We start from the raw sequence: 16,253 nt of genomic DNA, 5'->3' as shown, positions 1-16,253 counted from the left end.
AATCCAGAGAAATGGAATCCATTCTCCCAATGCTGCTCATTAAAGTGTCTGTCCTGATTAACTGCATCCCACTTATGTGGCTTTGCCTGTACAATGAAATCAGTGTTTTTCTATTTGATGCATAGAATTAGGTACGTACGTCCCATTTACTTATCACAAGTTGTTTGTTTTCTCTTTACTTGTTGCCTGTGGAGTTATGAGCAAAAGTCCTCATATCTTTGTTAACAAAACATGTTAAAGGTGTCCAGGGCAGCCTTAGCTTAGGGGTGACTGTGTTGGGTATCTGTACTATTCATGAAGACCTGCAGAAAAGAGAGCAGGAAATTCACTTTATTTATCAATGGAAACTGATATTTTCCCTGAGTACAATATGGGATGAGTATTCTTGAATGGAGGACAGAATCTCGTTAGCTTCTTGGGCTAGATGGTGGCCGAACTTGTGTGATTATATCAGGATTGGGCAGACGGAGCCTTTTCCTCATTTGCACCTCTCTGTTCAGCAACTGACCAAATTGCAGCCTTTGTGCTCTCCCAAGTGCAATGACTACATAGGTCAACAACCCCAGGTCACTAGCCTCTCCAAAGAGGCCTGGAGGAGGTAGAGCAGAGCTGGCCAGCCATGGAGGGGAGTGCACACTGCATTCGCCTCAGATGTGGCATAACAGCTGCACTCCCCAGGAGCTCCCGGAGGCATTATTCTCCTTGTGGCACATGGCCTCCCACAATTCCTTGCCTTACCAGTACAATCTGGCCCTTTGTCTCATGTTCTGTTCAAGCCAATTCTCTGCACAGCATTGGCAAGAAGATGCACAAGATGACCTAATAGTTCAGGTCTTTTCCATCTCCAATTTCTATGATGCATATTACAACGGTTTTCCCTTGATCCTTTAAAACACTAACAATATCCAAAAATTCAGAGAAAATCTTAGTAAAAGCTGTGGTTTCTTTTTGTTACAAGCAATGGGAGTAGTACTGAAATTAATTTATTTGGATAGAGATTTCAGTTACTTTCTGGAATAGGTTGTCCATACTGACTATCTGCCTAATACAGTAACAAATATAAATGCCCTCATATATCTTTCACATATTGAGCAAATTGATGTTCATATTTCAGTGAGTACAAAGCCTGAAAGCACAAATGTCTTTGGAAAACTGTCTTCAATGGTGAGTAATCCCTCATCTTCTTCCATGGTCCTGAAATGCTGCATCAACTGACACAAACACAACTGTGTGCGCCTATCTGCCCCTTTACAGCTTGTACCTCCTACTCTTGGTGAAAATAAAATTGATCTTTAAAGCTACACTTCAATCACCTTGTTAAATGAAAGAGGACATTGTACTGGCTCAGAAGGCAAAATGAAAACTAAGGGCTACAGGAGAAAAAGAGGGTGAATGCTTTGATCAAATCCAGGGTTCGTTTTTCAGCAGATGTAATCGGAACCATGTGCTGAAAATGGAAAACAGGATTTTCAGCTGTTCTTTAATTAACTAGAATAAAAACGATGGCCTAACTTCACTATTTACCCAGTGGCACTTTCCATAGTGCTTACTCTTCAGGCTTAATACTATGGTAAAGAGCAGTGTAGAAATATCCAGTACATAAAACAAGTAAAAATATTCTGGCCGTGCAAACACTGTTGGAGTTGACCTGCAATCTGTGGAGCAAATTCTTCTGTTGGATACTCATATCCAATTCTCAGTGAAGTAAACAGGAGATTTGCATGCATGCACAAAGGTAGATTTTGGCCCTTTTTAATACTACTAGATGACGACACAGGTGTCTGCATGATAAAACTTTAGAGACAGTGGGAATTTTAATATTAAATGTTAAAATAATCCATTTATTCCCTAACTGTCTCAGAGGACTCTTTGGCAAGGGCCACGGGGCTATAACCCTCATCTACAGAAGGCTTGATCCTACAGAGATTTACTCATGCACTTAACGTTACACACTGTGAATAATCCCATTCATTTGGGACTACTCATAGTGCACAAAGTTAAGCACATAAATAGATTTTTGCAGCACTGGAATGTAAGTAAACTTTACTCATTCAGGTAGTTCCATTGTAATCAGTGGGACTGCTCTCATGAGGAAGGGCATTGGAGCATTAAGCCATGGCTCTGTTAGATTAAACAAGCAGGAAGTGTGATAAAAAACCACCAATAGCTGGAGACAAATTAATTTACACATGCGAAACTCCCAATTATTTTAAAGCCTTTTGGAAGATGTGTATGAATTTTATTCTGTGATCAAGTTAATGGAATCATCTTAAATATAAGTTTCTTCTAATGTCTATTTTTGTTGAAAGCAGCACAGAAAATATTTATAATATCAAATGCAATTCCACAGCAAAAACAGAACAGGAATAACAGTAAAAAATGGAAATATATCTAGCCTTTCCTGTCACAGAAAGGAAATAACATGCTGTTGTTCATCTTCTTTTTTTTCAATGTTAGTAAACTACTCACCCAAAATATTACCACATCCATGCTATGCAGGCAGCTATGACTTGCTCAGTACATGGGAGTCACGATAGAATCTGGGAAAGCGGATAAATTGCAATTTATGGTTACAACACAACACGGTCTTGGAATATGCATGCTTTCGCTTTCTATAGGCAACATTGTATACCTTGGATAGACAAGCCCCACCTGCTGCTATGCCTAGAACTCATGGTAAGTAGGCAGCCTTTTAGGATTTCTGCATTATTTCCAGTTTTTTGGGGTGGTGGTTCCCCTCAAAGAAATGAGTGTTCGGGCGTTGGCCTTGAGTGGGAGGGTGGTCATTTGGGAAATAAGGAAGAGGGAGTGAGGTCCAGATGTTGGCAAGCATTGCGTGGAAAAAGGTTTGATGATGATTGGAAAGATGCCAAACAGATATTTAGGAGAAAGGTTTGCTACAAGCATAGACAGTGGGAAGGGAGGACAATAGAACAAAAAGCAGAAATATAATTATTGACGAGTAGTGCAGAACAACGGTGTTGAGAACAAAAAGGCTGAATGGGAGGGATGTAAAAGGTGACTGGAAGTGGAGGAAGGATTCCAACTGAAAAGATGGTCCTTGTTTATGTAGGGTTTGTTTTATGAGGGCAAATCATTTCCTGGCTCTCCTTTTTTAAACTCAGTTTTGCTCAGAAAATCATTCACAATTGTTGGAGCCCCTGCATGTCTGCATGTATTTTTGTCCACTTTTATTTTCCTACCATTTTCATTTCATTTTTTTCCTAAATATTTTCCCCTACAGTATGGCTGGCAAGCCTTTCAAAAGGCTGTTTTGCTAAAATTCTGCAGCAATATCAGAATTACCCTGTGTCAAGGCTTTTGAATTTTAGGTCACAGGACTCCCCCGCCCCCATTGACTAATAGTCTTCTAGAAAGGCAGTAATGCAAAACTGTCTCAGTCAACTGAACTGCATTTAGCATTTCAAGAGAGTCATGTATATACTCAGTAGTTTATATGTTACAAGGTACAAAGCAAGAAGAAATAATATGTTGACCATCTAGTGTATACATTGGTTTGTATATATTAGAAAGAGTGATGGCTTTTGAGAACAATAATGGGAAAGGCCAAAATATTATCTCAGAATCAAGGTAACCTTTCTTTCTCACAGGCATGTTTTATGCAGCAATCACTCAAGAAAACAGTAACTATTTAGTTTATTACACTTCTCTCTCTCTTTCTCTCTTTAAAAAATGCTGTAAATCTTTCAGACCTTAAAGATTTGTTGAACAAACCCAGACTTCAAATGATGAATTGTTATGCATAAAAACATATAATCTGAGTAAGTAGTTATTTTTAAAGCATAAAACACTGCAGAAGTCCAAATATTTAATGAAAGACAGCATGTTTTTCCCACTGTAAAAGAGTTACACATTTTACTCTTCCTTAATGTACATTTATAAAGTACTGTTTCAACCAAAGAAAACACTTAATTGGGGAATGAAGGATGGTATTTGAGCTTTAATCTGAGTATCTTCGCTTTGGTTGCCTTCTAGAAAATTTTCTATTTTTTAAAATTAGATTTTCTTGGTCCTGTGTTTTTGTGTAATTCCAAACTCTGCTGCAGAATTTAAACTTTCATTTAAAAATTTATACATCTCTCTCTCTCTGTTGGTTGCTAGGATCTTATCGTTGTGCAGAGGGACTGGATATAAACTGAAGCAGTGATGGCAATGAGATTCTATGCACAGTGGGAAAGGCCAGTATAGGAATCAAGGGATGTTGTAAAGATCTGTTTGCAGAATTTCATCCTGTCATGGAGTGTAGCATTTTAGAGTACCACAAGAAGACTTAGATTTCTTTCATATCTTATCAACAGCTATTACAGAGATCCCTTCTCCCAACCATCACTAATTAGATTGGAACAGCATTTGCTCAGCTTGGAGTATAAGACACTGGATGTATTCAGCCAGGTTTACTCCTGTAGCTATAGTGGTGGAAGACTTCTGAGGATAAATTGGACCTCACAGCCTTTAGGGCCAAAAAGGATAATCATGATCATCTAGTTTGACCTCCTGCACATTGCAGGCCACAGAATCTCACCCACCCACTCTTGTAATAGCCCTAACCTCTGGCTGAGTTACTGAAGTCCTCAAATTATGATTTAAAGGCTTAAAGCTACAGAGATTCCACCTTTTATGCTAGTTTAAACCTGCAAGTGGCCCATGCCCTATGCTGCAGAGGAAGGTGATCTGCACCCCTCAGGGTCTCTACCAATCTGATCCACGGGAAAATTCTTCCTGACCCTAAATATAGTGATTAGATAGACCCTGAGCATTTTGGTAAGACTGAAACAGCCAGAAACCTGGGAAAGAAGTTTCTGTAGTAACTCAGAGCCCTCCCCATCTAGTGTCCCACAAGCAGCCATGGGGGATTTTTGCTACTGGCAGTCACAGATCAGCTAAATGCCATTGTAGGTAGTCTCAGCATACCATTGTGACAGTCTGTACCCTATTATTATCCCTTTTACAAAACTATATTACATTTTGTACAAAGTCTACTGTGAAGCTATCATTCAAAAACTCATGATTTGCTGATCATTACTGTCCTGTAAAACGTGTGGCAACATTGCAAAAGTTATAAGATTCCACTGAATGATATTACCCAGGATATGTTCCAATATATTCTGGAGGGCAGTCACAAACAAACTGCCCAGAGACAAAAGGTTAGCCAATGCCTCAGCGAGGTGTCAACGGAATCAAATGGCCCACCACCTGATTCAGTGACCACTCTTCATCACATCTGGTGTACTGCATCCAGTTTTGGGCCTCCCATTACAGAAAGGATGTGGACAAATTGGAGAGAGTCCAGCGGAAGGCAACGAAAATGATTAGGGGGTTGGGGCGCATGACTTATGAGGAGAGGCTGAGGGAACAGGGATATTTAGTCCGCAGAAGAGAAGAGTGAGGGCGAGGGGATTTGAGAGCAGTCTTCAAGTATCTGAAGTGGGGTTCCAAAGAGGATGGCGCTAGGCTGTTGTCAGTGGTGGCAGATGACAGAACAAGGAGAAAAATGCTCTCAAGTTGCAGTGGGGGAGGTCTAAGCTGGATATTAGGAAACACTATTTCAACAGGAGGGTGGTGACGCACTGGAATGGGTTACCTAGAGAGGTAGTGGAATCTCCATCCTTAGAGGTTTTTAAGGCCTGGCTTGACAAAGCCCTGGCTGGGATGATTTAGTTAGGAATTCGTCCTGCTTTGAGCAGGGGATTGGACTAGATGACCTCCTGAGGTCCCTTCCAACCCTAATCTTCTATGATTCTCGGACTGGGGGCAAAGCAGCACAGATGAATAGACCTAGAGTTCCAGAAACCAGCATAGAGATGCAGCTACCCATACTGAAAAATGATCAGTATTCATATAGCACAAGACATGTTCAACATCACGTTTTTCTGTCCAACTCTTGATTCTTCACACCTTCAAAAAAGTAAACATTCTCTAGGGATTTATTACATTTGTCAATTGACTGCAACACTTGCTATTTATATAACATTTTATTGGTAGAAATTAACAGCTTCCTGAGAGTAGAATTTTGAAAGATATTCAGCTTAGGTTAGCTAATTTTTTTTTTCTTCAGGCACAATGAATTCAAGCGTTTATATTTCAGGTTAAGTCATGGAACATTTTAATGTTAAAGTTGAGTCTATATACAAACATTTGCTGAAAGCATTGTCAGATCAGCAGTGAAAGATTTTAAATCAGGCAATGTCTATGAATGGATGTATCAATGAGCCTTTTGTGGCCCTGTCATTTCTCAGACATAAAACCTTTGTAGCAAGCAAACTATGTTAGCTATTTATGTTTTTATTTTGTGATTTATAACATTGTTCTAAAGCCCAGTGTGAGTTTCAAATGTGTGGCAAAGTTTTTCAAAAATGAGGGTCTTAAGTTAGACTCTTAAATCCTCATTTAGGCTCCAAACTTGCAAACACTTAAACAGGTGATTAACTTTAAGCACATGAGCAATTACTCATGTGCTTATAGTTAAGCACATGCACAAGTATTTGCAGAATCAGAGTGTGAGTAGCTGGTTTTTCAAAAACGCTGAGCACCCAACAGTTCTCACTGAAATTTGAATTAATGCACAGGCTTCAGTCCAGCAAAGCATTAAATAAGTTCGTAATTTTAATCATGTGAGTAGTCCTATTGATTTTAATGAGACTATGTATTCTTAAATACTTTGCAGTACCAGAACCTTCACAGGACAAATGATCTGGTTGCTGTTAACTTAAATGGGAGTTGGAGCAGGTCCAGCCTTTGCAAGGCCCAGATCCTGCAAAAACTGAAGCCCATAGTTAACTTTACACACTTATGTTAGCCCATTGCCATGTAGGCATGCAGGATAAGGTCTTAAATCTGTAACACAAGTGAATGTGGCTTTCTCAGACAGGAAAATGTAGGCCATTTAACTTTACCAACTAACCTCTTTACATTTATGGCTCCCAACTTGAAAAATAAAAGCAAGCAAATAAACCAAAAAATCCAGGAAAAGTGTCTTTTTCGAAATGCATTTATTGTTTTTAAAAATCACCTTGAGAAAAATCAGTAAAGTGTTACATAAATGACTATTTTAAAAGGCTATGTCACTGTCTCAGTACAGAAGAATAATTATTTTGACAATATTCAATATGTTAGAAAAAATAGACAATATCAACTTACAGCCATTTCACTCCCAAAGCCAAAAATACATCTCAGAGTGCATACTGAAATTATGTTCATGCTAGGAAAGTGGCCTTCGAAAGCTTTAAGGAACAGCCATAAATTAAACTTACACAGGTGTTTTCCATCACAAAGTACAACTTCTAAACTAATTCTTTTAGAATAAACACCTCTATAATGCAGAGAACAGTCCAGTGCCTGGGCTGTGCTTTGTGCAGCTCGGGGAAGGGGGTGATGGTGAGGTGGGGTGGCCAAGTATAAGGTGGCTTTAAGCCACCAGCAGGTCTCCAGTGTTATGTAGAGCAGCCAAGGATTGCTGGGAGTGTAGAGATCTCCTGGCCATGCTCTCTTTCCCCAGACACATTCCCTACACTGGAGATGGTAGCATAGGGCCTGTGATTTTAAGGCCTCATCGAAGTAGCGCGAATCAATCTAAGGATCAGGTCAAAGAACTGGAATGTCCGAGTGAAGGATTTTGATACCTGATGTGATTATACAGATAGGCTAGAATAATGTGCCATCCTCATTTACAAATAACCCTCTCTGAATAATGGCTTCAACTCAATGTGTAATTAAACTTAATGGTTTAGCAGCTTGTGTTGAACAGGAATTTTGTTCTGATAGTTTCTCAGCAAAAACAGAAAAAAAGCCTAGTTAGATTTCATCAAAGAGGTCCTCTGGCTCAGCAGTGATTTTCTGAGTTCCCAGTGATGACACATCTGACGGGTGCTTGTCTGATGCCTTTGATGGAGCAGGATCAAATCTGGAAATGTAAAGAAAAGAAATTTATTTGAAAGAAATTTAGCTACATAATTAAAAAATCAGATACAAACACACGAAGGGAAGTTAATCCTTTAATAGTCTCTTCTAAGACTTTTTGTTAAGACTCAGCATAGGATGAATACATCCTTTGACTGTGTCCTTTATAAGACATACTAGTTATTTGCTGAGATGTCATTGGCAAAACAAGCTGATGAAATATAATCTTATAATTATTTAATCTCTAGCTGCATTTCTGTTTAATTTGTCATGACACTAAGGACGCTGAAAATTACAACTCTACCTGCAGAGCCACCATGAAGAATTTGATAGAATAAAGAAAGGAAAGAAATGTAGAGGCAGCTGTGCAGTATTTATGTTGGTTTCATGATAGGTCTATTGAGAGCCATTCCTGCTATCACACAGAACGATGCAAAATTAATTGCTCCTTTCTCATTCCCTAATGTTTGAATTGTGCCTGTTGTCCAAAATTTTGGCATTTAGGCATAACTTTTAGTCCCTGACCTCTACTCGTGTGCATTCCATGTTTGAAGTTTTATGTTAGTATACGGGTGGTTACACTTGTGATCCATGGGTGCATGTGTCTTCATGGACATTTTGCTCATGCACAGGTGGAAGGCACATGGAGCTCTAGCAAAAAATTTAGGACCAGATTCTCATACTCTTACATTATTCTGTTCTACATAGCTTCTTATACTGCCCTCATCATCATAGTATCTCAGCACCTCTGATTAGTGCATTAAGTGATGTAACTAACATCTGTGGTTCATTCTCTCTCAACTTCTTCCAGGGGGACAATTGTGTGTGCAATGTAGTGTTTTGTTTTAGTGGTGTTTTTGTTTGTTTGTTTTTAAATGTACACACTACTCTGCCTTTATTTTAGAGAGGACAAGCTCCAAGAATTGCACTTTGCATTTGCAATGGAAAGTGGTGAGGTTTGTGAATGTTCTTTGTTGCTGTGGGAGTTTATTCTCAGCCTCAGACCAGCTCCCTGGGAAAGTTCTATCTCCCACACAGATGAGTTTTACCCTTACAGTAGAAAGTTTCATTGTGCCTAAGGAACAGAATTACTGACCACACTGTTCATCCCAGAATTTCAGGAAAACCTTTAGATAAACTGGGCCCAGGTTATTAAGTGCTTTGAAGATAAGGACCAAAATCTTGAACTCGATATTCCATGGGAAATCAGCAGAGAGAGGGAGGACAGGTTTGATGTGCTTGTGGTAGCTAATGTTGCTGAGGAGACAAGCTGCAGAGTTCTGTACCTGGAGTTTCCTAAGTGCTGGTGGCTTCATGCCCAGGTATATTTTATTGCTATAGTCAAGACAGGAGGTGACAAAAGTCTGTATAACTGAGGCCAAATCATCATCTGCCAGGATGGGATGAAGTCTTCCAGCCAAATGAAGATGGCACAAAACATTAAATGCTGCTATGTGAGAGCTTAATGTCAGCAAGGAATCCAAGAGCACTCCTAAATTACAGACTGACTTGACCAATTGTGGGTGTGTAATCTTCAACCAAAGGAGACTAATCCATGGCTGTAAATTTTTCAAAATACTTTCCTTTACCCACCAGTATCACATCTGTCTTGCTCAGATTTAGCTTCAACCAGCTATTCTTCATCCATGAGCTGACCTCATCCAAGCATTAGGTTATCCTGATGGTGGTAGTCTGGTCACATGTGGTGAAGGACAGACAGAGCTGTGTTTCAACCTAAGTCAGTGGAACTAATTGTAGAGGAAGGGCACCTGAATCAGGCCCATAGCCCATAATCTCTGGCCAGTAGGATCAAGTAGTCAGATTTATTCAGATACCAATTGTTTATTAGCAGTCATCCAATTAGTGTTTTATTCTTTATGTATGCTGTGATATCCAAGTTTGCCTGTTGAAAATGCACTGTCCTTTCATCACTGGGGTGGTTTAAACTATTATACCACTAAGTCCAGTACACGATTGCATACATGTTGAGTCTGAATCCCTAGCTATCCACTACCCATATCTACTTTAAAAATTAATTAAAAACTACAGGCTTGAAAATAGGCCTTCAGTGTTAACTTCAACAATAATTGTATGTTCCATATATAACTAATTGTTTTAGACATTAAACTTAAAATCAGACATATAAATCCCTTGCAGAAATCTTTACATTAAACAACAACAACAACAAGAACAATAAAAGAGTGGTACTAATTAGATTAAACAAAATAGGTCATGAGATGAAGAACCTGGCTACTGATTAATTTTAATTTAACGGTGCTACTGATGCCCCTGTGTTTTTGCAACAACAGTTAAACTGCTGAAATGATAATACCAAGTGTGTGAAGTGTGTAAACTGAAAGCATTAGACTTTTCTTATAAGTAAGACTCATATGCAAAACTGAATTTTGGCTTTAAAACTATGTGATTCATATATGCACTGAGATTATTTACGTGCCTGCAGTATGCTCTGTGCTGTGCAGGGCACAAAATCAGGACTGGTCCTGCCTCAATCTGACCAAAATGGATACAATAGTGAAGGATAGCCTGTCCAATAATATAATTGAAGGTGTGTAATTCAAAAATCTGAGCAATAACATGGACTGGTTTCTTCTGAAATCAAGCCATGGAGAGATTCTGACAAAGGGCAACTCATCCAATGCACCGAATGCCCTAATAACAACTATGTGGGTGAAAATGAGACAATTATTACATTCTTGAATGAACTCACACAGGAAATTAATAAAAGACAAAAACACCATATCACTTGTGGGTGAACAAAAGGATCACTCTGTATTTGAACTGTCAGTCCTCATCCTCAAAGGAAACTTGTACAACACCTTCAAAAGACGAGCCTGGGAGCTTAAATTCATAACTTTGCTAGACACAAAAAATAAAGGACTTAGAGACACTGGATTTATGGCTTATTACAACAATTTATAACCCACTGACTATCTCCTCCCTCCCCTCCTTTTTTTTCTTCCTGTGACTGCGTAGATGTTATCTAGCCACTTCACCTTGAATGATCACTTGAAATATATGTACCTACTGATGCTAAACAATCTGTTCCACCTTGTATTTAACTGTGACACTCTGAGGACATTTCTTATACCCAAAGAAGAGCTCTGGGTTTCTCAAAGGATTGTCTCTCTCATGAACAGAAGTTGGTCCAATGAAAGATATAACCTCACCCAGCTTGACTTTCTAATATCCTGGGACCAACATTGCAACTACAACAACATTGCAAAGAGCAACTAAGTCAAATTTCAGTATAGTCCTGGATTTATGCAGGAATTAGGGACTACATTTACAACCTTAGGCAATTGGGGACCTTTATGTTTACATAGAGTCCCACTGAAGTCACTGGGTCCTGCACTAAGCACAGAATCTGGGCCTTAATTTCCCCAAGTTTCAAAGAGAGTGTTGGATCACTTATTGACGACTTGCCTTTTGGGAAACTTAAACTCCATTAATGCAGCTGGAAAACTGCTAACTCAATGAGATAATTTCATATTTCCTGACATTACATTCAAACAGGAGGCCAGATTTGCAGCAGGTGTAAATCAGCAGAGCTCTATTAACGTCACTGGAGCTCTGCCAATTTACATCAGCTGAGGTTTGAACACACAGTTGGGAAGAAAGTAGATGAATTACTAGATATTTCTTTCCACAGCTGAGGATGAGCCACAAGAAAGAAGATTCAGATGCACTACACTACTTGACATACTAGCACAACACTGCATAGCAGTGTAATACAATGGCATTGTATAATCCCGTGATAAAAGCATTTTCTTCTATGCAATGGGATTCACTAAATGCCATTTATTTGAAGTGACTTAACTAGTCCTTTGTTCACACAGACTCCCCACAGGAGACCCCTGCAACACAATTCCTGATGGACACTCAGCCAATTTCATTTTGTAAGATCTGAAGGAGGCTGAAATAGAAAAACATTTTTTGTGTGACTGCTGCAAATGCCGTTATTCAAAAGACCTTTCCAGCAGCAAGGAATTAAATATTTTTACTTGCACTGGAATAAAATCAGGTCAAAGGCAGCCAAATTGGCACAACTGCTAATCTTAACATATCATTTGCATATGCTGGGAACATGCAAAGTACTTGTACTTAGCTATGTTGGTTTATCCACCCACCAGGGTATGTTGACACTTATATTAATGGTTTTGTTCTGGCTTCTAACATGGGATTTGAAACAATAAATATTGCAGTAAGTTAATATTTTAAAATGTTTTCCTAGAAAACGTAATCAATTTAGGAGATGTACTTGTGTCCTTGAATCCTGATGGCCTCAGCTTTTCCTTAGGTTATTTTCTTAACTACTTAATGTCAGAAGGTAACATTTTGCTAAGAAAGGAGATGTCTTCCCCAGTCCTAAAGATGTGGGGTTGCATCTCAGAGTGGGGCTGAAATTTTCAATTTCAAAGGTTTGGGGATGCCTTTTCTTTGTTTGTGATGATTCGTTAACAATTTTTTACAACATTTTATTTTTTATTGATTGACAAAGAATGGCCTATTAATAGCATCAGAAATTAATAATGTTGGAGGAAAATTTGATTTAATATATACTTTCTTTGGAGTCATCATAAAAAGTAGGTGGCAGTAGTAGCCCACAAACAGAAAATTAGTATTCGTTTTAATATTAAAGTTTAAACAAAGGTATGAAATCTCAAACAGTAAAAATATAGCCACATTGCATCTAACAGAACAAAAGTTAGGAGCAAAATTTGTGTTACAGAGGCAACATTTAGTTCCAAGAGGCAAAGTGATTCTTTGATTTATCAACAGTCTCATGTCTTATTGGTATTAATGGTGGCTTCATAGATGGTCCCATCTGGAAAAAAACTATCATTACTAAGGAAGGAGCATTAGGAAAGAAGTTTAGAGTAAAGGCATAGATGAAAGCTGCCCAGCTCTTTTGGCTATGTCTAAGATCCTCAGCCTATAATGACAGAATCTCCCCTTAGTGTAAGTTCTTAGTTAAAGAAAACAGAGGCATCATATTGATTGCCTAGGAGAGAGAAATTCAAAAGTGCCAGCTCTGTTCAATATCTTCATCAACGACTTAGATATTGGCATAGAAAGTACACTTATTAAGTTTGCAGATGACACCAAACTGGGAGAGATTCCTTTGGAGGACAGGGTCATAATTCAAAATGATCTGGACAAATTGGAGAAATGGTCTGAGGTAAACAGGATGAAGTTTAACAAAGACAAATGCAAAGTGCTCCGCTTAGGAAGGAAAAATCAGTTTCACACATACAAAATGGAAAGAGACGGTCTAGGAAGGAGAATTGCAGAAAGGGATCTAGGGGTTATAGTAGACCACAAGCTAAATCTGAGTCAACAGTGTGATGCTGTTGCAAAAAAAGCAAACGTGATTCTTGGATGCATTAACAGGTGTGTTGTGAGCAAGACACGAGAAGTCATGTCTTATCCGCCTAATTCTGCCATGGTTAGGCCTCCAACTGGAGTCATGTGTCCAGTTCTGGGGCACTGCATTTCATAGAAAGATGTGGAGAAATTGAAGTAGGGTCCAGAGAAAAGCAACAAGAATGATAAAGGTCTGAGACAGGACCTACCGAAGGAAGGCCTGAAAGAATTGGGTTGTTTAGTTTTGGAAAAGAGAAAGACTGAGAGGGGACATGATAGCAGTTTCAGGTATCTAAAAGGGTGTCAACAGCAGTTTTTCAGGTATTAAAAAGAAGGGAGAAAAACAACTTGTTCCCTAGCCTAAGGATAGAACAAAAAAGCTAATGGCTTAAACTGGCAGCAAGAGAGGTTAGTTGGCCATTAAGGAAAAACTTCTAACTGTCAGGGTGGTTAAACATGGAAAAATTGCCTAGGGAGGTTGTGGAATCTCCATCTCTGAGATATTTAAGGAGAGTTAGATAAATGTCTACAGGGAGTCTATGACATATATTTGGTCCTGCCATGAGGGCAAGAGACTGGGGACCTCGAGACCTCTCAAGGTCACTCCAGTCCTAGAATCTATGAAGACAAAGACAATATGATGAGGGGAGGTGAAAACATCTTAAATAAATAAATGCATCTAGAGTGCTATTCACAGGACATTTTTTTCATAGCTGAATTTAAAAATGTAAAATAGATAAAGTAGAGTTCACATGTGACTTAAATATGATCAACTGTTCTCCCTGGTATGGGTTCCAAGGATTTTAAGGTATAAGGCAGTCATTACAATTTTTTTTTTTTTATTTAAAGGAAAACTTCTCAAGAACCCGGTTTAGGTTTTGGCAGCACTCATGATTTCAGCACACTTCCAAGTAGTCATTTTCCAGATTTTGTCTGTTCTGGTATTTGTTCCTGGAAGGAAAGTGAAAATTAAGCCATAAATTTCCAATTGACCTTATAAAGTGAGAAACCCTCTCCTGGAGTCCTGAGAAGCTTTCTGGTTGAAACCAGCAGCCCGAGAAATTACTGTTGGTGAGTTCTCCCCTCAACATATGTCAGTAAAGAAACTGAACATTAGTTCTACAGAATTCAGTAGTCTTGGATGTAATTTCATCAGCTCAGGGAAAGGATGAATGAACGAACAAAGCTGGAAAAAGTCCCTTTCTGGAAATGGTAGAATGATGAATGTATTAGTTAAATCATATGGCATTTAAGTTTTAAATAAAATGTTGAAAGCCAAATAATTGATTTCTGCTTAACTTTTACTATGAAAATGAAGCAAAAAAGTTTATTTGGGGTATAGGAAACATACCAAAATATTTCATTTAAACGTGGATAATCTCTAATTCAATGCAACTTTAGAATGGCATTTTAAATGCTTGACTTAGCTGTCCTTTCATTCACACCAGTGTAAATCAGGAGTAACTCCACTGAGATACACTGGTGTGAGTGGAGAATACCCTTATATCTAGCTACCTTATCATTTGTAACACATCCATCACTGTAACATCAAGGTAACAGTAACTCTTAGTAGAGACAAATCACTAGGAAGTTTAATTTAAACTGCTGGTATGTGTGTCCATTATAACCAGTTTTTTCCCAGTGGACAATCCAAATGTTGTTGTGGGCTCACTGAGCACCAGGGTTCAGATTGTGTCCAATTCCAATACAGCTACACAGGTGAGAGTTCTCCACACCCCCAGCACACCAGCCAGCAGAGTTGTGACGGCATGGGAAAGTGGAGAGTATGCTTTGTTCAAGAAATGGTTGTAGCAAAATACTCCCACTGCAAAGAATTATCCATCTCCCTCCTGGAACACTTCTTGGGGGGACTGCATCTGCATGTCATCCCATACTTAGTTCACTGAGAAAATATCCCATGTAGTCCCAGCTAAGGTCAGCAGAACAGATTATTATGAACTTGTTGAATTACATGGTTAATGAATGATATATTCAAGGCAGAAACCACAAACCTAATGTTCAGACAGGGAATCAATATCTCTTAATCAGCCTCAACCTTTGGCTGCAAGCCAGACTGCACCTGCATTCATCATAACCACTATGGAGAGTATGATAAATCTGGAAGTTTCCCAACAAACAAAATTTAAGGCAAGCCCTTGCACGAGCCACTCTTTGTTCCATGGAAAGGTAAACTATCAGTGCAGGAGCTACATTTAAATGATGTACATAGAATGAACTTTCTAAAACTATCCTTGTAAAAGGGGCAGAATGAGTTGGGAATCACTTCAAAATGATGAAAACAGATTTACAGGTTGCTGCAGCAGCTAACTGGCACATCCATTACACTAATATGACATTCATATACCTTTTAATTCTTGTCAAGATTGGTTCATATAACATTCATAAGCAGCTATTTCATAATTTAATCTGAAAACATTATAAATGTGTAAAGGATCCTACGAACTCTATACACAAGCTTTATTAATTGCTGTTTAGACAACACTTCACCTAAATGAACAACGTCAATGCTTTTTAAAAAGACCGGATCTTGCTTGATGGCGAAATTCCCAATGATTTCACTGGTACTTACTCAGTATAAACTACAAATTAATAAATATCCTAGGGGGTAAAATAAACATACTGATGGATCTTTTATCTGATCAAACACACTTATGATTGCTTACTAATAAATGCTTGCTTTAAAAACTAAGAAATAGGTGTAACAAATAAAAATGAAATCATGTTTGTTTGAGACAAGTAGCATACATTTCTGTGGTTCACTTCTACTTAAAATTGTTTTTACTTAAATAAACTAGACCACACACCTAGTTTGAGAAATATATTAGCAGCCACTGTCTACAGAGGAAAAAATTAAGAATCCAATTCCTAAGGCATAACCACAAAAGTCATAACCGCAGGAAAACTGTAGTTTTCTTAGGAATTAAGAGCTT

General features: G+C 38.5%; 1 protein-coding gene across 2 annotated transcripts in view; it reads right to left on the bottom strand.

The window, feature by feature from the left end:
- Nucleotides 1-258: 258 nt before the first annotated feature.
- XRCC4 (X-ray repair cross complementing 4) overlaps nt 259-16,253 on the bottom strand; it is a 294,941-nt gene continuing 278,946 nt past the window's right edge. The window contains exon 8 of one of the 2 annotated variants that reach the window (XM_032763434.2): nt 259-302. In XM_032763434.2, the coding sequence (XP_032619325.1) occupies nt 293-302 (10 nt within the window). In that variant the 3' untranslated portion in view covers nt 259-292. Of the gene's footprint in view, nt 303-6,995; nt 7,922-16,253 lie in introns of those variants that run through there. The other variant, XM_032763431.2, reaches the window with a different exon arrangement.

The sequence above is a fragment of the Chelonoidis abingdonii genome, chromosome 6 (genome assembly GCF_003597395.2).
Source record: "Chelonoidis abingdonii isolate Lonesome George chromosome 6, CheloAbing_2.0, whole genome shotgun sequence".
Classification (NCBI taxonomy): Eukaryota; Metazoa; Chordata; order Testudines; family Testudinidae; genus Chelonoidis; species Chelonoidis abingdonii.
This window is presented reverse-complemented; position numbering and strand designations above follow the sequence as displayed.